This window comes from Pristis pectinata, chromosome 4 (assembly GCF_009764475.1).
Source record: "Pristis pectinata isolate sPriPec2 chromosome 4, sPriPec2.1.pri, whole genome shotgun sequence".
Taxonomy (NCBI): domain Eukaryota; kingdom Metazoa; phylum Chordata; class Chondrichthyes; order Rhinopristiformes; family Pristidae; genus Pristis; species Pristis pectinata.
Window position 1 is genome coordinate 106,605,199 of NC_067408.1, and position 24,277 is coordinate 106,629,475.

A 24,277-nucleotide genomic window follows, 5' to 3' on the forward strand; every position below is an offset into this window, starting at 1 on the left:
AGCTACAGCCTTCCATTCCAGGCGGTATCTTGTGTTTAACTGTTAAATTAAGGTATAACTGTTTCTATCACTTACCAACGCTAAATGAGGAACAAATCATTGGAGAGCCTGGTCTGGACCGCTCCGTAAACTTCAATGGCTGATTCCTAATTGAAAGGGGATCATCGTAAATGAACTCAAAATTAAAGAAAAATATGAAATTGCATCAAAACCACTCATTTATCATTATTTCTTTGTTTTTCAGATAATTGTTAATATACAGCATTATAACATAATCAAAGCTGTAGTCTTACCTACTGTTTTAACTCCAATACCTTCTTGAAAATTTGCAGTTAAGCCATTTTACCTAGATATATGCTTGCAACATTTTTTGTGCTAAACTCAAGTAAGCACTCTAATATTTGCATTACTACCACTATCACGGATACTTGTAGCCCAAGTGATGCCCAAATGACCATTGAATAAAGCTAAGTTTAGAAAGGAAAGCACATTGGAAAGGAAGATAGTTGTGGTTGTTGATGGCCAATCACCTGTCTTGGGCACTACTGCAAAACCAAGCTCCATATATCTTCAGCTATATCATCCATGACCTTCCCTCCATCAGAAATATGAATGCTCGTGATTTCTCAATAGTCAATTCCATTTAATGTAGCAAAATCTTGAGAATATTCAACTGTGGGCAGATGGGGCAAGTAAACATTTTGGCCATGCAACTGCCAAGCAATAACCACCCCCAATAAGATAAACCTTATTACCTCTCACTGATATTCTATGGCATTACCATTTCCAAATTCACCATTAACATCCTTAACGTGTGCACACATGGGTAGGGTTTGCCGAAGTGCGGGAGATGGAAGTTGCAGGGAACACAATGACTTAAGTGGGTTAATTAAATCAGTATCCTGTGCTGTGGCAAATATTCACCTACTAACAGAACCCACTCTGCCCTCCCCCAGCCCAGGCTAAGTTCTTCAAGCATCTGTGTAAACAAGTCAGGAGTGTGGTAGAAAGCACTCAGCAGGCGAGTGGAGTATATCTCCAACAACATTAGAGGATAAAGCAATCCACTTATTTTGCCACCCCACTCTTCACACTGAAAATTCATTTTCTCTGTGATTACAGTCGATACCATCTTCAATTTACACTGCAGCAACATGCTAAGGTTTCTTCGACAGGCAGCTCCTAAACCTGCATTCTCAACCATCTGAAAGAATGTGGGGCAAAAGGTGGATGAAAATGTTACAAGCTTCAAGTTTCTCTCTAGGTTACACACTATTCTGATTTGAAAACATATCAACAAAATTGGCAATCTTTCAACATTAAGTCAAACCCTGACACTCTGCAGTGCCATCGCCACAAGGTCTCATCCCCACTTCTCGTGCACAGCATGTGATGGGAATTAAGTCTTTTCAGCAACATCTACATTCTGCAGATGAATAACAATGAATAAAAAACACAGTAGTTGCATCAATGTGAATTTAAATATATCTAATGAAATGAACTTGGAATTTAAAATAAAAGAACTGGTGTCAGCAACAATTATAACAAAGTGACTAGACTACCACTAAAACCTTTATGGAAGGAAACCTGCTGAACCTACATGGTCTGACATATTTAATTCCAGATCCACAGAAACTAACTGCCCTCTGAAAAGCCAGCAATCCACTCAGTTGCATAAAACAGCTACAAAGAAAATTACATCAAGGTTAAATGGAATGGATTACCCTGCATCAACCTAGGCATTCATTTCAAACATGACAAAAGGTGTATTTAGCAACATTCCAGCTCAGGGCATGATGGAGGAATTCTTTTCCTTGGAACAAAACATTGAGAGGAGAATTTGATAGAGGTATCTGTGGTCTTGATTGGTTTAAATAAATAGAAGAAAACCGTTCTCAATAATGGAGGGCTCAAGGACCAGAAGAGGCAGATGTTAAAATTCTGAACAAACAAAAATCAGCAAGGGGGAACGTAAGAAAAAAAATATTTAAAGAGTGGTTAGGATCTGGAATACATCACCCGCAAGAGAGGTGGAAATAGAATCAATCCATTCCTTAAAGGAAACTGGATAAATGCTTAAGGAGAATTTGCAGAGCTACAGGAAAAAGAATGGAGAAGCAGGTATGATGGGATTGTTCCATCAGGAAAAAGCAGAGATTCAATAGACAAATGGTCCCCTACTGTGCTGTACCATTGTACAATTCTTTCAGAGTTTCACATATCCAGCATTATATAAAATTATATGACAGCACTATCCAATCAGAAGTAATTTTATTTTGATGGGATCCACAACCTCTCTTATTCATTGAGACAAAGTATTATAAGCATTCAAACAACTGCTGTAAATGTTTTTCAGCTCAAGGATCAAATCATTGACCCATTATTGGTTAAATTTGGCATAATAAAATTTCAGAGTCTGCAAAAACACAATAGTCTTTGATACTTTGAAACAACAGTGCCTTCTAGATCATTTAATGTAGTTCACATTTGTACAATTAATTTCAATTACTTGTATTCCTCTCATTTGCAATCCTAAACAAATCTGCTACAAATTCCAACAGTGCACAAAGCACTTGTAACCAGTTGAGAAAATAATTTTGCACCGAAATTCACCACAAATAACCGTATCAATTGACTGTAAATACTCCCTTATAAATCCTTTTTACATCCCTACTCTTTGTCCTCCTACTGACATGCCTTCAAAGGTATGGCACAATATTATTTCACGCTAATTGTTTGGGAATAAAATAACATTTTCTGGAAGTACAAGTGGAAGCAAAGCTGCCAACTGGCAAGTGAGCATTGATTTTCAAAATGGAAAAAAACCACACAAACATCTCAGGATCTTAATTTCCTTTATCCATTCAGAATCTTTATTCTGATTGACATTTAAGGTTTTACTGTAGCTTAGAAATGGCTCTGCTGCCATTACACTAAAAAATATTACAAATGTGGCAGCAAATATGAATGGCAAACATGACTTTAAAAAAAGAGTATTTAAAAATCACAACTGAACCAGTAAGTTAATTACCAAATCTGACAAAACAAGTAATAGAAAGCACATTTCCCTCTAGACAGAGTATAGTTTTAAAGTTAATAATGTATAAAATTCTTTTCAGAACAGTTATATTTCTCCAATCTTTTAATCAATGCTGAATTCTAATGACAGCACATTGCAAATTTACTTTTTTGTATAGATAGAATAATTAAACAAAAAATTACAATTGTCCCAATTTACATAAAAGCAATTTGAGTCATTGATCAATATTTATTACAACTTACTTGAACTTCAGTGTATCTGAATCCCACTGCCAAAACACACACTCCCATCAGATCCTGTCGAGGCATGTAGCGGACTGAACCTTTACTCATTGGACCAAACTGGAAAATTGTCAAAAGCAACATCATGTATAAATTTTCCATTAGATTTGATAGACATTTGAGAAAATCACTTCTGAAATTATCATTCAGGTTAAAAAAAAAATCAACAGGGGGAATATATAAAAAAAATTACTTAAGGACTCAAATAATTTTAAATCATATTTATATATGAATGTCAAACAAAATAGATGAATCGTGTTTCCTCGCTTTAATGTAGTTGCAAACAAATAAAAAACTTGATTTTAAATGCAGACATCTTCTGGTCATAAAAAATAATTTTGAATGTTGATTTGCCGATTTAGTCTGACATCAGTAGTTGCAATGACATTTACCTGCTATCAGGGTGCTCACTCATCGTGTGCTATATTTATGATATCTTTAGATGGTGACCAGACTGAACTTTCCAAAAATAATTAGAACACTCAATGGATTCCACCTAACCCCATCCAATGACCATCCCAAACAGTGCAAAGCAACCTTCCCAATTGGAATTCTAATGCCAAATTCTGAACTCTAGAAATCTTGCCAGTACCCTGTCAATTTAAGACTGCTGATGCAAAAATAAACTGGACAAGCCATGTCTTAAAACAGAAATAATCAGTGTTGAAAAAATAATAACCCATCAGCACATTGTAAAATAATTTCAGATTTGTTTCACTGTTTGCCACCTGTTTTTTCTTACTAAGAGTCTACTGCACTGGCAGATTTTATATATCAAAGCATCTGATATCATATAGTTACAAACAACCAGTTCATATAATGAAGGGGAAAGTGTTTTACATACATACATTCAATTATTTTTCTGAACTGACTTATTTGAAATAAAATGGTAGCAGAAGCCAGAGTCTTAAACATGCAAATACACAATTCTGTTCTGTGCTGGCACAAAGCAAGTCTTTTTCAGTGCTAACTTGCTGAAATCAGCAGTTTTGAGTTCAGGGTTATGCAGGAGCAATTGATGTAATTTTGTTGTCAGCATAATTTTTTAAACAAGGTCACCAAAAGAATAATGGTAGAATCAAGAAGAGAATAAAACCATTGAATACACATGATTACAATTTTAAACAAGAACATTCATAAAGTACCTAAGATTTCCTAAGTTTCACATAATTTTCATGTTACCTGCAGAGAAGTAATGGGATCCTGTGTGTCCCTTGTAGCACAGCTACTGGAGCGCAGGTTCTCAAGCAGCCAAACTCGAATTAGTTTATCACAACTGCCAGCAGCTAAACATAGAGTTTTCGTAATTCACAGCCATATCCGAAATTTCAGTGGAGTGGCCACGCAAGGTGGAGAGTAATCGACCAGTGTGTGTGGCCCAGATCTTCACAAGACAATCATCAGAGCCCTGGAACATAATTATCTATTAATGTGTTGCTGACAACTTTCTGAATACTGTAGAGCCTTCAAACTCCATTTAACTCACTTAATTTTCCACTCTTCCAATTTAACCTAAACAATTGCAAACTACCACAGTAATTCAGACATCAGTGTCCACATCTAGAACTTGCAATGCAAAAATCAATCATTTGGGTATAGCTTAAAAATTAATATTTTGATTGACTTGTTTTTGCCTATAATTGGTAAATCAATTTGATTTGAGCTCCACAGTTAATAAAACATTAGGAGATAGTAGGATTTGTATAGCACTAGTTTGTACTAAGACGAAATGGTTGCTTTCTGGACAATGATAAAATTTTCAAGAGAAGGTATAAAAAATCTATAGAGTTCTTTCATCATGAGCAGCTACTTGCAGGAATTAACGAAAAACATGCCATTCGCTGGAGATGGATTTGCTGGGACTGGAATCCATGAAAGAGTGGAGCCGATTTATATGTCCATTTCAGATTTTCAACCCTCCTCTTCACAAGATGTGACACATCACCTCTTAAAAAATGAGACAAAGACTGATAAAATCCACATACACGATGGCCTGTGTTCCTGGGTTTGAAACGAGGTGTTTACAGAGAGTGGATGGACAGAGTCAGAGTCATACAGCATGGAAACAGGCGCTTCAGCCAAACTGGGTCCATGCCCAACCAAGATTCCCATCTAAGCTAGTCCCATTTGCCTGTGTTTGGCCACATTGCTCTCAACCTTTCCTATCCATGTACCGTCCGAAGTACCACTTACATGTTGTTAATGTACCTGCCTCAACTATTTCCTCTGGCAGCTCATTCCATATACGACCACTGTCTAGGTAAAAAAGTTGCCCCTCAGGTTCCTCTTGATTTCCAACCCTGGGAAACAGACTGTGTGCATTCATCCTATCTATGCCCCTCATGATTTTATATACCTCTATCAGATTACCCCTCATTTCCCTACAATTCCAGTGAAAAAAGTCCCAACCTGCTCAACCTCTCTCCAGACTCAGTATCTCAAGTCCTGGCAACATCCTCGACAGGTGACAATCTTTCAATTCAATTGATATTGGAAAGGTTTCAGGGGATTAGAAAACAGCAAAGGTGACATCATATTCAATAAAGGAAGGAGAGAGAAACCAGGAAATTATAGGCCAGTTGACCAACAGCAGTTGTCAAGAAACGTTGGAATCCATATGGGGAAGTGGTAACAGGACCTTTAGAAAATCATATACAACTAAGCAATGCCAACATGGTTTTGTAAAACTTATTACAGGATATAACTAACAGTAGATAAAGAGGAACCAATAGACATAATGTATTTGGATAAAGGCATTTGATAGGTGCCACTTAGAAGGCTCATGCACAAAATAGGACTCAAAGTGTTAAATGTAATGTATTTGCATTAATAAATAAACAAGATAAATTTTTCTTTTGGTCCGTTAATAAACAGCACATCTTTAATTTGCAGGCTGGAACCAGCAGGGTACCTTGGAAGTCAGTGCAGGGATCCCATTATTTTAATGATTTGGATGAAGTAACCAAGTGTAAATATTTCCAAGGAAGTAAAGCTGAGAAGGACACCAACTGACCAAAGGAGAATCACCAGTCTAATTCTTGGGATGAGGATCATCTTTTCAAGAGAGTTAAACAGGTTGGGTCTGTATTTCTTGGTTTACAAGAATGAGGGGTGATCTAATTGAAACAAACAAGATACTAATGGGAGCACAACAGGGGCATGTTCTTGGTTTTGAAAAGAGGTGGTTACACAAGCAGGAGAGTCTCGAATGAGTGGATATATTTTTAAGATAAGGGTCCATCATTTAAAAAAAAGAGGTATTGTTACGTACCAGCAACAAAAGAAACACACTGAGTCATGCATAAGTGTTAGAAACTATTTTATTAATAACTACTTATGTTAATAAGAAAAATAAAAAATGTTAGTTATTAAACAGTAACCCCCAAAAACTAAACCCAAAGTGTGTGTGTGGCAAATTCCCCAAACTCCAAGTCCAGGAATAGTTCTCAAAGTTTAGTCCAGCAAGCCATAAGGTGAAACGTGAGCAAAGGCTTTTGCAAAACCACCGTTGACTGAAGAGAAAATGTAGACAGAGAATAGAGACATTACGAAATCCGAATGTTCCACAATGGAACCCATACGACACCTCAGTCACTGATGATCTCCACTGCTTTGTTCCGAAGTATCTGCCACCCCAAAAGGCATTCGAGATGTGGCCATCCACAGGAATACCTGTTTCCTTCTACAGGTTAATGACAAAGTGGACTCCACTGGATTATTCAAAAATCCATACGTGGATTGTAGTGACAGACACAGTTATTGTTTTCATCCTCGATACAGAGACCAGCAGGCAGTGTCTCTCTTCCTCTCTCTTTTCTGACTACCAAAACATCAGCACATCATTATCTCCTGTTGTTGTCGTAACCACGCCACACACACACACACAACTGTACTATATCTTAAAGGGACATTCACCAAATAGGAACCTAATCTGTAACAGGTATGTAGAAATTTCTTCTCGCAGAGGGTAGCAAATCTCTGGAATTATCTACCCCCGAGAGCTGTGGAGTTAGATCACTACAACTATTTAAAGTGAAGGTAGATAAATTTGAAAGATCAAGAATCGCGGGCTATGGGTATCTGGCGCAGAGCAGAAGTGAAGCATGGGGTAGCAGTCGTGATCATATTGAACGGCAGGGGCAGGCTTGAGGGGCCTGGTGGCCTATCCTGCTCCCATTTTCTGTGTTATGTTCTTGTGCGTCTTCAAAGGGATATGACCATTTTCAGTGAGTGACGGGAAAAGATAGCAGCTAGAATAGAAAATGTTGTAAGTGTGAGAATATGCTACTTTAGTAGGAAAAACAGAAAAACACATTAAATAGTGTGAGCTTACTGCATGCTACATTTAGAGAGATCAGGATGCCCTTGGACAAGAAACAGAAATATTAGTTAGCAAGGACAGCAATAATTAAGGCAGCAAGTAACAATGGCCTTCATTGCAAGGGAGATGAAGAACAAAGAGTAACAAAGATTTGCTACAACTGTATGTAGCTTTGGTGAAACTGCACCCGGATACTGACTATCGCTTTGATCTCCTTATCTAAAGCAGTTTGTTCACTGTAATTTATATACAGAACACTACAGTAACAGTACAGGCCCTTTGGCCCACAGTTTTGTGCCGACATTTTATCCAGCTCTTAATATCTATCTAACCCTTCCCTCCCACATAACCCCCTATTTTTCGATCATGTCATGTGTCTATCTAAGAGGTCTCTTAAATGTCCCTAATGTATCTGCCCCCACAGTCTCTGCAGGCAGTGCGTTCCACCACTCCACCACCCTGTGTAAAAAAAAACTTACCCCTGATATCCCCCTTATCTTTCCTCCAATCACCTTAAAATTACATCCCCTCGTGTTAGCCATTGTCGTCTTAGGAAAAAAGTCTGTCACTCAATCTATACCTCTTATCATCTTGCACACCTCTATCAAGTAACCTCTCATCCTCCTTCTCTCCAAAGAGAAAAGCCCGAGCTCGCTCACACCTATCCTCATAAGACATGCTCTCCAAATCCAGGCAACATCCTGGTAAATCTCCTCTGCACCCTCTCTAAAGCTCCACATCCTTCCTACAATGAGGCGACCAAACAGAACACAATATTCCAAAGTGTGTCTAGAACAGGGTTCTATAGAGCTGCAAACATTTCCTCATGGCTCTTGAACTCAATACCCCAACTAATGAAGCCAACACACAATAATGCCTTCTTAACAACCCTATTGACCTGCATGGCAACCTTGAGGGATCTATGGACGTGGACCCCAAGATCCCTCTGTTCCTTCACAACTGCTAAGAGTCCCTGCCATTAACTTTGTATTCTGCCTTCGAATTCGATCTCCTGAAGTTATTACTTCACACTTACCCGGAATGACTCCATCTACCATTTCTCAGGCCAGCTCTGCATTCTATCAATATCCTGTCATAATCTACAGCAACCTTCTACACTATCCACAACACCACAGCAACCTTTGTATCATTAGCAAATTTACCACCCACCCAAATTTACTAACCCACCCTTCCACATCCTCATCCAAGTCATTTATAAAGATCACAAAGAGCAGGGGTCCGCAGACAGATCCCTGCGGAACACCACTGGTCCACCGACCTCCAGGCAGAATATGCTCCATCTACCACCACCTCTCTTCTATGGGCGAGCCAATTCTGAATCCACACAGCTAAATTTCCCTGGATCCCATGCCTCCTGGCTTTCTGAATAAGCCTTCCATGAGGAACTTTATCAAACACCTTACGAAAATCCATGTACACACACATCCACGACTCTACCTTCAATGTGCTTTGTCACAGTCCTCGAGAATCAATCAGGCTCGTGAGGCAAGCCTGCCCTCACAAAGCCATGCTGACTGTCCCTAATCAGCCTATGCTTCTCTAAATGCCCATAAATCCTGTCTCTAAGAATCTTCTCCACTAATTTGCCCACCACTGAAGTAAGACTCACTGGTCTGTAATTCCCAGTTATCCCTACATCCTTTCTTAGACAAAGGAACAACATTTGTCACCCTCCAATCATCTGGCACTACTCCTGTGGCCAGTAAGGATGCAAAGATTGTCACCAAAGGCACAGCAATCTCTTTCCTAGCTTCCCATAATAACCTTGGATATATCCCATCTGGCCCTGGTGACTTATCTATCCTAATGTTTTTCAATAGTTCCAGCACATCCTCTTTCCTCACATCAATATGCCCCAGCATATCATCTGTCGTACGCCATCCTCACAACTTCAAATTTGAAGCTGTAATGTTATTTCTGGGATGAGAGGAAATATTTAGCAAAATGCTCTACACATTAGAAGAAAGTGGTGATTTTACGGAAACATACAAAATATTGAGTGGGAGGGGGTATGGACAAGGTATGATTTTCCCCCTTAGTTGGAGGTTGGGGAAGAAGATTAAAAGTAGGGACACAGGTCATGGGGTTAATCTTTTTGCAACGCTCTATGCCAAAAGGATGTGAATGAAGAATCATTAACTACGTTCAAGGCTGAGGAGATATACTCATGGATTTCATTTTAATCAAGGATTATAAAAATGAGGCCAGCCATAATTTTAATGAATGACATAACAAGTTCAAAGGGCTAAGTGGCCTAACCTTGCTCTCATTTCTTAAGTTATAAAAAAGAATTCACAAGACCAGCCGCAGGTGAAACCAGGTAGCATTCAAAATCTAAACTTTCAAATATGGCATCAGGCAAACAACAGCAACCTGAAGTTTAAGACTTCCAGTTATATTTCAATGTAGACTATACAAACTGAACTAATCATAATGTAAAAAATGTACACCAAAATAATTCCCTCTAAGAAATACAACACTGCAAAATATACCTAATTTTTGTTTTATATAAGCTTGTGATTATCACGAACCACAGCTATAGGTGTTTATGAAATAATGGGTTAAAACTGAACTGAGTTATGTGTTAATAGAACAAATTGCAACACATACTTGGGCCATTTAAGAATTCATCCAAATCTTTCAAAAAAAACACTATTACGCTTAAACACATTTGAGAACAAAAACTTGCAAAAATTAAGCTACAAGCTATGGTAGGACAAGATATTTTGCATTAGAATCATAGTACTAATGAATATCATCTTAATAAGCTAAGTATGACCATCTGAAAATATAACCTCGGTATTCAATGTTTATAGCATCAGCAAACTGAAATATTAATGTTATTCATATTCAATGATCTGCAATTTTGATACTGCACTTGTGTTATTTTCATTCAAAACATTTTCCAAATTCTAGAGTGATCTTCTCCATTAATTCCTTCATTAAGTATCTATTCTTAATACAAGATGGTGCCTAATTTGCAAGTTGTCAATAGTTCTAAAGGTCTTCATTGCACCATTCCATCCAGAATTAAAGCAAACTGCCATATCCAACATCTCTGTATTTTTGCCTACAGTTTAACCAGAAAATCCAGTGGATGTCAATTTTCTAGAATTGTTTTTTGAATGGGGGGGGGGGGGGGGGGGGGGCAACTTACATACAGGCATAACTTACTCACGAGTGCATTAAGACTTACTAACTTGTTAATCATGATACCAGATGGGACCATATTTGGCCTGCCATTTTGCCTCAGATATCAGACCCCCCCCCCCACTGTCAGACTGCTCCCCACATGCCAGACTAACCTCTTCTGTCAGGACTGTCTCTCTCACACTGATTTGATAGTGGACACCTATGGTACTTAACCATTCTGCCAATTCTACCAACTGTAGTAGGTGCAAGTTTCAAGGGTTCCTTACAAGCCTTTCAAACCTTGTACTGTGTAGTGCTTGCAACGAACAGCACTCAATCATCCAAAAGTTTTAAAAATGTCAAAAGGTACAGGGGACTTTTCAAGAAGGTGTTATTTCATAAGGTGGATGGGTACAGGGAGCAATTTATAAACTAGATTTTTTAATAAAATATATCAGATACGGGATTATGATTAAAGTCAGTTGAAAAGCTCAGACGAGGACAGGTACATATACTCTTCCTCCCACATTCCAGTTTATACACTTCTACCCTACATGAACTGAATAATGGCATACAACATCAGTTTGTTGGAAAATGAGAATAAATTCCTTAAGTTAAACTTAAACCCCTGAATCTCTGATAATATCTTAAATAGATTTTTGGCAATTTAATTACAATCTGCAAACAAGTAAAATATTGAAACTACTGTAGTTTGTTCAGGACGGAAAAATACAATGTCACGATACTTAACATCAATTTAGTTATCATAAATATGATGTATATTTATGCTATGGCAAACAGTTAAAATTAGCAGATATCTAAGTCATCAGTGGACACAAGCAGCTCTAACTTCGTTAGGAATCTGAGATTTGGTATGTCAACCAAAGACCCTTACAAATTTCTACAGATGTGCAGTGGAGAGCATGCTGACTGGTTGCATCACAGCCTGGTATGGAGCTCCAATGCACAGGATCACAAGAGGCTGCAGAGGGCTATAGATTCAGCCAGCTCCATCACAAGGCAGCAAACCCTCCCCATCATCAAGGATACCTTCAAGAGGCAGTGCCTCAAGAAGGCAGCATCCATCATTAAGGACCCTCACCATCCAGGACATGGCCTCTTTCTCGTTACTACCCATCGGGGAGGAGTTACAGGAGCCTAGAGACCTACCAAAACGATTTCAAAACAGCTTCTTCCCCTCTGCCATCAGACTTCTGAAAGGTCCATGAACCCATGGACACTACCTTGTTAGTCCTTTTTTTTTGCACTATTTTTTGTAATCTATAGTACTTTTATGTCACAAAGCAAATTTCACATCATACAAGTCAGCAACAATAAATCTGATTCTGATGTGACCATTTCAAATTTTGGTCATACTTGTTATTTCCTTTCTTAAGCATTTAACCCCAATTTTAGGGTTGATAAATAAAAACTGCAGATGCTAGAAAATGTGGACATAGAGAAAACAATACTGGAAATACTCAACAGATCAGGCAGCAACTACAGAGAGTGTTAACATTTTGACAACTTTAAAGAAAAAATAATTTACCTTCCCATTTTGGAGAATAAAATATTAAAAAGATCTTTCTCCATGGTACTCACATCTTTATTATAGACCCGGCATTCCATTTACCTCTATTACTTAGGTATATAAAGTAGAGTACAAAGTAAACAAAAGCAGCCCAAAATATGCTTTTCCTCCTATCTGAAAACATCTGGCCTCACAGTTTGAGACTGAATTAGTACATCCATTTGTACAATCTCATTATCTCCAATTATTAAGAGAACAAATTCAAAGCAAAGTACAAAATAATTTGACTCACAGAAAACCATACTTACAGTAAAAATCCGGTGACCAGTGCGATCAAAAGCAACACAATACACAGAAGACAGATGTCCAGATCCTCCGGTGCAATCTTTTATATGCTGATAGGGTCTGGTTGGAAAAATGGAACTAAAACGTCACATCCTGTCAACTGTCTGCACGGACTAATTTCCACTGAAATAAGAAGTTTGACCAGGATGAATATTCTAAGAAATTCCAATCAAATATAGTTTCAAAGCAGAACTATAACTGATCTCACACTTACCAACACTTGGTGGATTCCCATAATGAATGGGCATTTCTGGTGGTCTCCCTCTATGAAGAGATGCAAAAGCTGAGCCTCTCCATACTATCTGTTTGCAATCTTAAAACAAGAAAAAGAGCTACATCATTAATAAATCTATTCAATGACTTAAGGTACAGGGAGTCAAAGTTAAAGTACTTGTGAACATTTAAGTTAACTTCTATCAGAGGTGCAAGTATGCTGGCATGGTCCGGTACAAACACACGAGTAGAAAGGGTGCCATCACAATCAATAAAATGGTTAAATCGGCCATGTCAATGTTACAGCACACCAGTAAGAAATTTAAGATACTTTCACCCTGTTTTACAAGACTGTAACATATTTACGAAGCTGATCTTTAAGGTGTTTATTAATCAATTTCTAATGAATGAACGGTATGCAAGACAAGTTTTAACTGTACCTTGGTACAAGTGACAATAATAAACCAATTCCAAAACACTTTTATAACAGAACTGGACAAGAAATTCAAAGGAGAGAAAGATGCATCTCGAGTTAAATCCAAAACTGTAGAGGGATAAAACACAAATACAGTTTGCCTTTATTAATTAGGGCCAGTCCAACACAATTCCCGTGGATTGCCACATCACAATCAAAACTATTAAACTAATACTGTACAAAGGCTGGTAAAGATTTATATACACGATAAAAACAAAAAATCAATATTCTTTCTGAAATTGCGACAGACACTGGTTGATGCAGAAAGTTAACCTAGGCCATTTGGCAGGGGCCTGGAAGAATTCAAACAAGGGAGTGAAATCAAATCCAAGGTTTGCCCTTTAAGGAGGAAAGTAGCCTCAAGAAATTAATTAATCTAGGATACAAGAGAAGGTCCAAAGAGTTGTGTTAGCTTAAACAAAAGAGAATAATATACAACAGATTCTATGCATCTGGTCACCCTGGACCAGGACATGTTGCAGCTGTGCAAAGTGAAATCAGATTCCTGTGTAACAGCAGAAATAGCAAAATGGACGTAATCTAAGCCATTGAACCTAGTAATTTCCCTGAAATGTTTTGTTTTTCCATATTTTAGCTAGTCTTTACCATGCTGGTTTATTGAAAGAACCACGCTTAACAAAATATCAGTCTATGGTATATCTCAAGCCTAATTGGACTACCAGGTACAAGTCACCAAACTGCAGATAACCAATGCTTTGTATAGAGAGGGCTGATACCAACAAGTAAAATAATCTTCAGAAGTTTTAGATATAGAATTAAAACATCCATTCCAAAAGAACATGGATCCATTCAGCCTTCATGCCAGCTATGTCATCCACTAAGATCACAACTGATCTTTACCTTCAGCACCCGTTTCGTGGATTAACACAGTATCCCTAGATTACATCAATATTCAAAAACCTATTAATCTGTGCTTTGAATGTACTCAGCAACTGAGCCTCCATAACCCTCTTGGGGAGAGAATTCCAAAGATTCACTACCCTATGGGTGAAGATTTCTTTTCCTCATCCACCCTGAATAGCACATCCTATATTTTGACACTAACAGCTAGTTCTAGACACCATAGCCTGGGAAAACATGATCCCCCAAGTCTATCCTGTCACTTCTCATTCTCTTAGCTTAGAGAATAAGCATTGCCCACTTAATCTTTCCTCATAACAGTCTTTCCCAAAATCCCTGAAATCTGTCCAGTGAACCTTTGTTACACTCCCTCTACTGTAAGCATGTCTTTCCTTAGATATGAAGACTAGACCTGTTCACAATCTTCCAAATGCAGTCTCATAGGGCTCCATAAAATGTCAATAAAGACATCTTTACTCATTTCTTTTACAATAAAGACCAACATAGTATTCACCTTCCTAACTTTAAGGAATCAAATCAGAAATTATGAATGCTTATGTAATGATTACTTAAGTATTTTGTGAATAGCTACAGTAAAAATAAGAAACAGAGATAAGGCAGAAAGGGTGATCTTGAGGTACAGAATCAATCATAATTCAGGCTTGAGGGACTGTATGGCCCCCATCTAACTATTTCCTGCCTCCTCTAATCACAGGTTAGTCAGTTTAAAAACAACCATACATATCTGACAGTGACAAAGCAGGCAAAATGACATATACTATTTTGGAAAAAGCAGGATAAAGTCAATAACGGGGTAAAGGATTGAGAAACCCCATTGTTTTTAGTGATTGGGGTGGTGGGGAGGAGGAAAGGTTAATTTTTATTAAAAACATAAAGGAAAAAAAAAAATTGGATCTGATCAGTTCCGCACATACATGAATAATTACATCAGTTACTCTCCCAGTGGAACACTATGTAGCTATAAATATTGCATGCCTCTTAATTCTATGAGTGGACAACGTACTAAGCAATCAACAACCCCGAGGTGTCAATACAGATTACTTTCAGAAGCAGTCCCATGAGAGAAATAAGTTAGAATCCTTAAGAACCATGACTTCACTCCTTTGAATCAGATGTACCATTTAAAAAATTAACCGTACACAGCAAAAATGGAATTAAAATATCCTGATAAGAATATCTTTTAAAATAACTTCCCAAATATGTAGTAATCCAACAATTTAAGTTTCATTTTCTCTCCAAAGGCCTTGTGTAAATAACGTAGAATGTAGACAAACCAGCTAAGCATCATGCAAAGTATCCATCAAGTGGGAGGGGCTTGAACATGAAACAGGAGAAGAACACAAGACAATTATAACTGCCATTTCAGTCATGTGTTAGATGCAGCAGTGGGAAAAGAAGTTAGAAATAAACAAGACCAAATTAAAAAGTCTACTCCAGATCACGATCCAACATTCTAGCTAGAAATAACCAAGCTTAAGAAACCACCAAGTGATACAGAACAGGTCTGGCCATCTCTTGCCTATGCTGGTTAGTCTCATGCTTACATTTATTCCTCACAGCCCAGCATTTTCCTTCAAGGATTTCTTATATATCAGGACACTTTAATTAATTTCCTATTTTGGACCATTGTATAAGTAATCAGAATCTTAAACTGAGTTCTTCCACTGAATACACCTCTTTTATAACGTGGTTTATCTGATTCCTTGTAGTCCAGGTCATAACAATGTCTAATATTATGCCGTTTTATTGAATTTAACTGTTTAGGCAATTAATCCTAAACCTGTATGGTCTGAGGAAATAAATGAGTTTTGTATGGGACTGCTTTGAGTCAGTAGACTGGTCCATATTCAAGAGACTCAGCAGTCAATCTAGATGAGAACATCACCACTTCAAGGACTTTATCAGCAAGTGTGTTGAGGACTGTGTACCAAAGAGGTCAATACGGGTGTTCCCAAACCAGAAACCATGGATGAACTGGGAGATCCACTCCCTACTGAAGTCCAGGGCTGCAGTGTTTAAAATTAGCAACCCTGACCTATGCAAGAAACTGAGATATGACCTTCGTAAAGCTACCAGGGATGCCAAGAGACAATACCAGTCCAAAATCGAGTCCCAGACCATTCGCCAGTTGCGGCAGGGCTTACATGCTATAACAGGATACAAAGTAAAGTCGGGCAGCATTGCCCACAACAGCACATCCCTTCCTGATGAAGTTAATGCATTCTATCCATGTTTTGAACAGAAAGGAATTGGTATATCACCACCTACCCCAGACAGCCTCCAACGCACCTGAACCCCCAGTCACCGTTGCAGATGTCAGATCAGTCTTCTCGTGAGAGTGAACCCGCAGAAAGCACCTAGCCCAGATGGAGTCCCCAGCCATGTCCTCAGATCCTGCACAGATCAGCTGGCAAGGGGTATTTGCAGATATTTTTAAACCTTTCCCTACTTCAACCTGAGGTTCCCACCTGCTTTAAGACCACTATCATCCCAGTAACTAAGAAAAATAAGGCAATATCCTTAATGACTCATGCCCAGTGGCTCTGATATCCACTATCATGAAGTGCTTCAAGAGGCTGGTCACAGCACACATCAACTCCAACCTCCCAGACAACCTTAACCCACTGCAATTCGCCTGTCACTGAAAAAGGTCCATGGTGGATGCCACATCCTTGACCCTACACTCATCTCTGGAGCATCTGGACAGTAGAAACACCTACGTTAGACTATCGATTTTTGACTACAGCTCAGCCTTTAATACTATAATTCCAAGCAAACTCATCTCCAAACTCCTAGACATGGAACTCAACACCTCCCTTTGCAACTGGATCCTCGACTTCCTGACCAACAGACTGTGATCAGTAAGGATAGCCAGCAACACCTGCACCATGATTACCCTCAACACTGATGCCCCACACATCTGCACCCTCAGGCCCCTACTTTACTCCCTATACGCTCACAACTGCTTGGCCAGATTCTGCTCTAACTCCATCTATAATTTTGTAGATAACACCACCGTAATGGGCCGAATCTCAAGTAATGAGTCGGAGTACAGGAAGGAGATAGAGAGCCCAGTGGCATGGTGCCATGATAACAACTTTGCCCTCAACGTCAGCAAAACAAAAGAGCTGGTCATTGCCTTCAGGAAGAGGGGGCGGTGCACACTCTTGTTTACGTCAACGTTGCTGAGGTCAAGAGGGTTGAAAGCTTCAAGTTCCTAGGAGTGAACATCACCAATAACCTGTCCTGGTCCAACCACGTGGATGCCACGGCCAAGGAAGTGCACTAGTGCCTCTATTCCCTCAGGTGGCTAAAGAAATTTGTCATGTCTCCTTTGACTCCCACCAATTTTTAATCAATGCACTACAGAAAGCATCCTATCCAGATGCATCATGGCTTGGTACGGCAACTGCTTCTGCCCAAGACCACAAGAAACTGCAGAGCTGTGGACACCTCTCAGCACATCATGGAAACCAGCCTCCCCTCCATGGACTCTGTCTACACTTCTTGCTGCCTCAGTAAAGCAGCCAACATAGCCCAAGACCAACCCACCGCAGACATTCTCTCTTCTCCCCCTCCCATTTCTCCCCCTGAAAGCACATACCACCAGGCTCAAGGACAGCTTCTATCCCAATATTATAAGACTACTGAATGGTCCCCTAGTATGATAAGATGGACTCTTGACCTCACAATCTGCCTCATAATGGCCTTGCACCTGCAGTCTGCCTGCACTGCACTTTCTGTAACTGTAACACTTTATTCTGCATTCTGTTATTGTTTTCCCTTGTACTACCTCAATGCATTGTTGTAATGAAATGATCTGTAATGGATGGCATGCAAAACAAAGTTTTACCACTGTACCTCAGTATATGTGACAATAATAAACCAAATTTTTACCAAAATCCTTTATGATTTTGAATGCCTATAATCAAACCTTCCCTTAAGCTTGGAGCCACGAGACTGCAGATGCTGGAATCTGGAGCAAAAATCAAACTGCTGAAGGAACTCAATGGGTCAGGCACCATCTGTGGAGGGAAATAGACAGTTGACGTTTTGGGTCAAAACCCTTAATCTGGACTGGTTCTGGAAATGGAGCTAGAAGCCATTCAGGGCAAGATGGTAGCCAAGATGAAGGGTCCCGTCCAGATGAAGGGTCTCGACTTAAAACATCAACTGTCCAGCAATTTTTATTTTGCTCTTTTTCACAGCTTAATGGATAAAAACCACAGCTTCTCTAGTCTCTCTATAAAACTTAAATCAGCATCCTTCTTAACATTTGAGGAAATCTCTCCGAACCCTATCATCCTTCTACAGTGCAATGCCAAGAATTGCACAAAATACTCCAACCGAAGTTTGACATCAGTGTTTATAAATGGTTCAGTACAACTTCCTTGATCTTACACTCACAAGAGTAATTTGTTTATTGTTCATGTGGACGTGTAGCCACTGGTTGTACTTAGGTGATGTACGTTTAAGCATTATGGTACTGAGAACAGTAGAATAGCTGAGTGATGCACAGCCAGAATTTTACTCAACAAGAGAATTTTAACAAAATGATTATTACTGTTTGCAGCCCATTACAGACAACCCTACATTACAGCCGTTTTGGTAACAGAAATTCGTTCTTCAAGAATTCAAATCACTACCCAAAAATTTAAAATACTGAATAAAATTCACTCTTGGAATTTGCGGAATAAAATAAACAAATCTTTCTTCGACTCACGTCTCGACGCATGCACAGATGATGCAGCAGCTTCGCTACAGAAAATCATGATACAGACGGTTTTCTTGGAATACAAACCGCTTCCCCCCCCCCCCCCAAAGTAACTGGGGGGTGGGAGTCATTGTATTATTCATTTTTCATTATATAAAACCTCATCATGGACAGTTCACGAGAACCTTTACCTTTTGCAGTTCGAAGTAGCGATTGTCGCCCTGCTCCAATAAGGGATTGTACTCCAGACACACTTGGAGGAACTTCCTTATCCAGCAATGTGCCAATTCGTTGGCATATCTGCAGCAGATAATCAGGGGGCACATGCCAATTTGATAAAACCTGTAATAGCAAAAAGAATTGTTTAAGGTTTTATTCTTTCACCTGAGATTGGATATGAAAATTATGCAAAACATAGGTGCGCCATAATATGATTTGATGGAACACAATGTATGTGCAGCTGCTAGCTTCCACCAAGGTCAACAGAAACATACAGCAGACATTGAGCAAGAATCAACCCGAAAAAACCCTGTCAGCATCTCAATAACAAGTGAAAAGATGCCTGATTACCTGCCTGTTCAGCTGAAGCTTCTAGACAAATTTTCATACAACAAAGGAGACCATTCAGCTCTGAGCAATCTCATCAATCCCATTTGGTCATGTATTTATCTGTAACCCATTCTCTCACATACCCATCAACTCCATGTATTCCATCTATATTAGAGGCATTCCACCTTTATTAGAGGTGATTTACAGTAACCAACTAACCTACCAATCAATTGGGATATGGGAGGAAATTGGAACATCCAGGGAAAATCTGTCCAGTGACAGGAAAAAATGAGTAAGCTCCACACAGACAGCCCTGGAGGTCAGGATTAAGCCCAGGCTGCAGGTGATATGAGGCTGCATCACTGTGCAATGAAAAAAAAGTATACTGAAAATGTAAAATTCTCAGAGTAAAACAGCAGGGAAACAGGCCCTTCAGCCCAACTCGTCTATGCCGACCAAGCTCGTCCCATTTGCCTGTGTTTGACCCATATCCCTCTAAATCTTTCTTATCCACTTACCTGCCCAAATGTCTTTTAAACGTTGTTATTGTACCTGCCTCAACCACTTCATCATTTAAAACCTGTAATGCTTAATTTATCATAAATTAGCTTTAGATGCATTCACCTTTTCAGAGAAAACATAAGCAAAGAAAGATCAGAAAAGAAAAGCAACAAGAAGCAGACAGCCAGAGACCCATGAATCAGTTCAGGATCTTCATCCCTCCACAAGCGAAACAGCGCAAAAGTACCTGACCCATGACATTAATGTAACTCAACGAGTGAGGGAGATTGGATAAATCAAAACATAATTGCACTTCATTTTTTTAACTGAATGATAATTACAAGTATGTGCCAAAAACCAAAATAAAGATGCTGCTCCCAAATTAAGAACACAATAGCATTTAAAAAGCAGGGAACTTCCATCAACATCTGGCAGAAAAGGCAAGATGATTTTAACGTCCTTGACCTTCATTCCAAGGATCATTGAGAATCTTAAATAAAGACAGAAAAAAGACAGTATAAAGCACTATAGGCAGCATCTCTGGAGAGAGAAAGAGAAGTAACATTTCGGGTCCTTAACCTTGCATCAGAAACTTTTTTTTAAAGTTCTGATGAAAGATCGCGGACGTGAAACTTTTTCTTTCTCGACGTCCCATATATTTCCAGCAATTTTCTATTATTTCCAGACTTCTAGGACCTGTAGTCTGTTTTCTCCTTCGAAACTCAATGACTATGTACTTGGTTTTAATGTCGTCATTTTGCTGTCTCGAAACCTCTGCCCACATTAAAGGGATGCCGAAAGTTTGGAGCATGCGTAGTGTAAAAGAACCATCTTTTCCCATCAGCCAATCAGCCTTCGGTTCACCAAACTGTGCAAACGCTCTCCTGTATATGAAAGCGAAATCGTGATTGGGTCTTGACCAATTATGTAAAGTGCTGACGCCTGAGGAATGATTCGTCCTGAACCACTCCCACTTAGAGAGAAAAATGTAATAAATTTAGTCTCAAAACCATTTATCAATTTTAACACCTTTTACCCCAAAATAACCCCCAAAAAGACAAACTATTAAGGAATGCTACTCATTCATTTTTTTAAAAAGAAATCCGCTTGCCGAAATTAAATTCTAAAATAAAACATTTTACTTCTATAAAATCAATTACACAATATTAAAATTAAAAATCACTTACAAAGTTTTCATAGCTTCTGTGGTGCTCGTTACCTTCCCAGTCAAGACGCTTTGGGAGCAGCTAGAAGGGGGAAGGGGAAATTATAAGGAGGAAAAAAGTAAAATGTCAAGTCTTTAAATATCCAACTCAGGTGAGTTTTTTTAAACTAATGTAGAGAGGGGGGAAAAAAAGAACCGTCAAATCAGATAGCATTGGAGTGACATAAGAGGCCGAACAGGAGCAGCAAACGGAGTAAAGGACAGAGAAGACGAGCTGAGCGGTCGCTGCCACCATCTCTCTCCCTCTCTACCTACCTCTTTCTCCTCCAGCTCTCGCACCAAGACCTGCCAAAAGAGACAGAAAATATTTTATTCGTTGGTATAACGACTGAAGGTGGTTGTCCTGTTGCCGAAGCTATTAAATTGAAAGAAAATCCACTCACCTCCGCCGACTTTCGGCAAGGACCGGCCGAGAGAAAGCGAGCGATTAGGAAGTAGAGCTCTGAGAGGAGGAGGGGGAAAAGACAAGAGGTTCTTTATTCTTCAACAGCGTTGCCTTTTAAAACAAACAACTGAGGTGTTTTAAGTTTCTTTTCTTGCGTGTTGCTCTTACCTGATTCTAATGGAGAGACTTTAGTAGAGGTAGCGGTTGTCTCGGCCATTTTTCCTTATTTTTTAATTATGTACTTGAATTTCACAGAAGGATTTTAATACGTGAGTTTTTGTTTGTAATTATGTATTTTTTTGAATATTTTTTCCCTGTATATGTGTGCTTTTATATACGAAACAAAATTGTCCTGCCGCTGTCTCGCTCAGCCCCGGGCCCGGCCGCCTCCAGTCTCTTTAATCAAGATTTTCGGTCGCCATTGAGGGAGTGCTGAGGCCGGCCTCAATCGGCCGTACACATGCGCGTATGGAAAAAGAGTTCCAGGCATCAGTGACCGGGGGCGGGGGGGGGTGGGAATAAAGGGAAAATCGAGCAGCGGTTGCAGAGGAAAGCTGCCGCTTTTGGAGGGTATGAATGGCAATAAGCACGATGGATGAAAACGCAGACCCGCGTTAATGCAAAAAACAAAATCACACACTCTGGTTTTTGCCCCGGCAGATTAGTAAGGAGCGGGTGTCGGGAGTGAATAAAATGGAGGCGAGCGTCTATATCGATCCGCTGCCGCCTTGCTGCGACGTCACCGCAGGATGGCGGCGCCGGGCTGACGGCGGTTGGGGTTTAGCGTTTGAAAAGGCGCTCGCTCAGGTTGTCGAGACCCATCCGATTATTTGTTTAAACAAGAAGGCTTTAAAACGATGAAGTTAGGTCATTAAGTTATTCTTTACGTTAAATATATTCTATTTATAGTGTAGATAATTTCAAACGGTCGTCTCTGACCTTCAGATATTACGAAACATTTTTTAAGTGTATCTTAAAAATAATTGTCGAGGAAGGTTAATGAAAGGGGGATAATTCTGTCCTGCATAATAGCATTTTTTTTCTAATAGAGGCCTGCCTTCTGCCCTAATATTTCTGCTATCCGTTGTCGTAAAGCCGTTATTGTTTGACAATGCCACTCCTAATCTGAGATCTTCCAATGCCATCCTACTAATCAAGTTCAAGTTTATTGCCATGGGCATACATACACAGGGTATAAATACCATGAAAATTCACTTTTTCGCAGCAGTAGAGTGCATTACCAACATAAATTGATGTAAATTATACATACACGGCAAAATAAACATAACGACACTAATGCAAATTGAGAGAGAGAGAAAAAGATAGTGCGAAGTGGTGTTGGGGATTTTCAGGTCGGTTTAAGAACCTGATGGTAGTGGGGAAGAAGCAACCAAGTGTTAAAGGGTAGTCCCCTCTCGGAATAATCTCTATTTTGTGATAGAGTTAATAATTGTCACCTCCAAAATTACAAGCACTTGCAGCAAGTTCTACTTTCTGATCATGACTTCATTAATGTTTTCTTCGAAATTTTATTGTTTGTGTAACTTTCACTTTTGACTAATTTTAGGCATGGAACATTACAAATATGTGTGCCCAGATTAAGAAATAATCTGTCATAAAGACCCGCTTCAATACTGGTTTTAAATAAATTTGTATATTATTTGGAAATTTTTAAACTGATGTTGATAATGAGACTGTTAATTGAGAGGAGTCTTAATTATGGATGCCTCACATTAATATTTAATGTAGTTTGATAAAACAGTGTCAGTAAATTCAACTTCCTTTGCTTTTTAAATCACTAACTCCAGTAATATCAAAGATAAATTATCCTTAACTTTTTGAATGCTTTGGATCAGATTTTCAGCCTCGGGTAAGATGATATCCACAAGACAAAATGACTGTAAAACTGAATCACACATTTATCAATATCAATTTTCATTTAGCAAGTGAAAATACTAGAAAAGATACTAGAAATGCTCAAGTAGTTAGGCAACATATTAGACAGAAACAGTTAATGTTTCATATTTTTTAATGAAAGGTTGTTAATCTATGTTGTAATATTCTGAAGTATAGCCAAGTTGCTTCCACAGAAGCTCCATCTCCAAAAAACTATCTTTTCTGACTACAGCATTCTTTTAGTTTTTTAAGAAAATGATGATTATTTTCTGCAGCAATATGAATAGATTTTACTGTTGAGTGTAACAAACATTCAAGTTATTTGATTTTCTTTGCTGGAAATGTTGATATATTCTCATATTAAATTTGAGACTCCGTTAAAAGGTCCTTCAGCATTGTCACTGTTCCGGTCACTGTGCCACAGAAAGAATGTGATAGTACAAGAGAGTGCAAAGGAAGTATTGCAAACTGGTGGGTTACAAATGTGAGGGGAGACTGGGAGGAGGTTTATAATTCAGCTACGTAAATCATGAGAGACATAGGTGGGGTGAATAGAGAGGACCTATTTCCTTGAACACAAAAGTAACTGGAAAGACCAAGTTAATTGGTAGATGAGTTGTGGGGGTCTGGGAATCACAACTGAAACAGTGATGGAGGTAGAAATCCTCACTACATTTCTGAAGAATACTTGGATGACCATTTGGCAAGCCATAACCTCCAGCAAGGGCTTTGGACCAAAAGCTGGGAAGTGGGAAGAAAACAAAGT

The 24,277-nt window shown here is 38.9% G+C and overlaps 1 protein-coding gene across 1 annotated transcript in view; it reads right to left on the reverse strand.

Annotated features, from left to right (window-relative positions):
* The window catches only part of LOC127569581 (bromodomain and WD repeat-containing protein 1-like), a 106,031-nt gene extending 83,936 nt beyond the window's left edge, over positions 1–22,095 (reverse strand). The window contains 16 exon segments of the mRNA XM_052014349.1: positions 76–146; positions 3,283–3,316; positions 3,319–3,345; positions 3,348–3,381; positions 4,504–4,530; positions 4,533–4,571; positions 4,573–4,611; positions 4,613–4,729; positions 12,635–12,759; positions 12,762–12,794; positions 12,886–12,984; positions 19,147–19,297; positions 21,193–21,252; positions 21,486–21,515; positions 21,614–21,672; positions 21,784–22,095. Coding sequence (XP_051870309.1) covers positions 76–146; positions 3,283–3,316; positions 3,319–3,345; positions 3,348–3,381; positions 4,504–4,530; positions 4,533–4,571; positions 4,573–4,611; positions 4,613–4,729; positions 12,635–12,759; positions 12,762–12,794; positions 12,886–12,984; positions 19,147–19,297; positions 21,193–21,252; positions 21,486–21,515; positions 21,614–21,672; positions 21,784–21,832 — 994 coding nt within the window. The 5' untranslated portion in view covers positions 21,833–22,095.
* Positions 22,096–24,277: the final 2,182 nt, after the last annotated feature.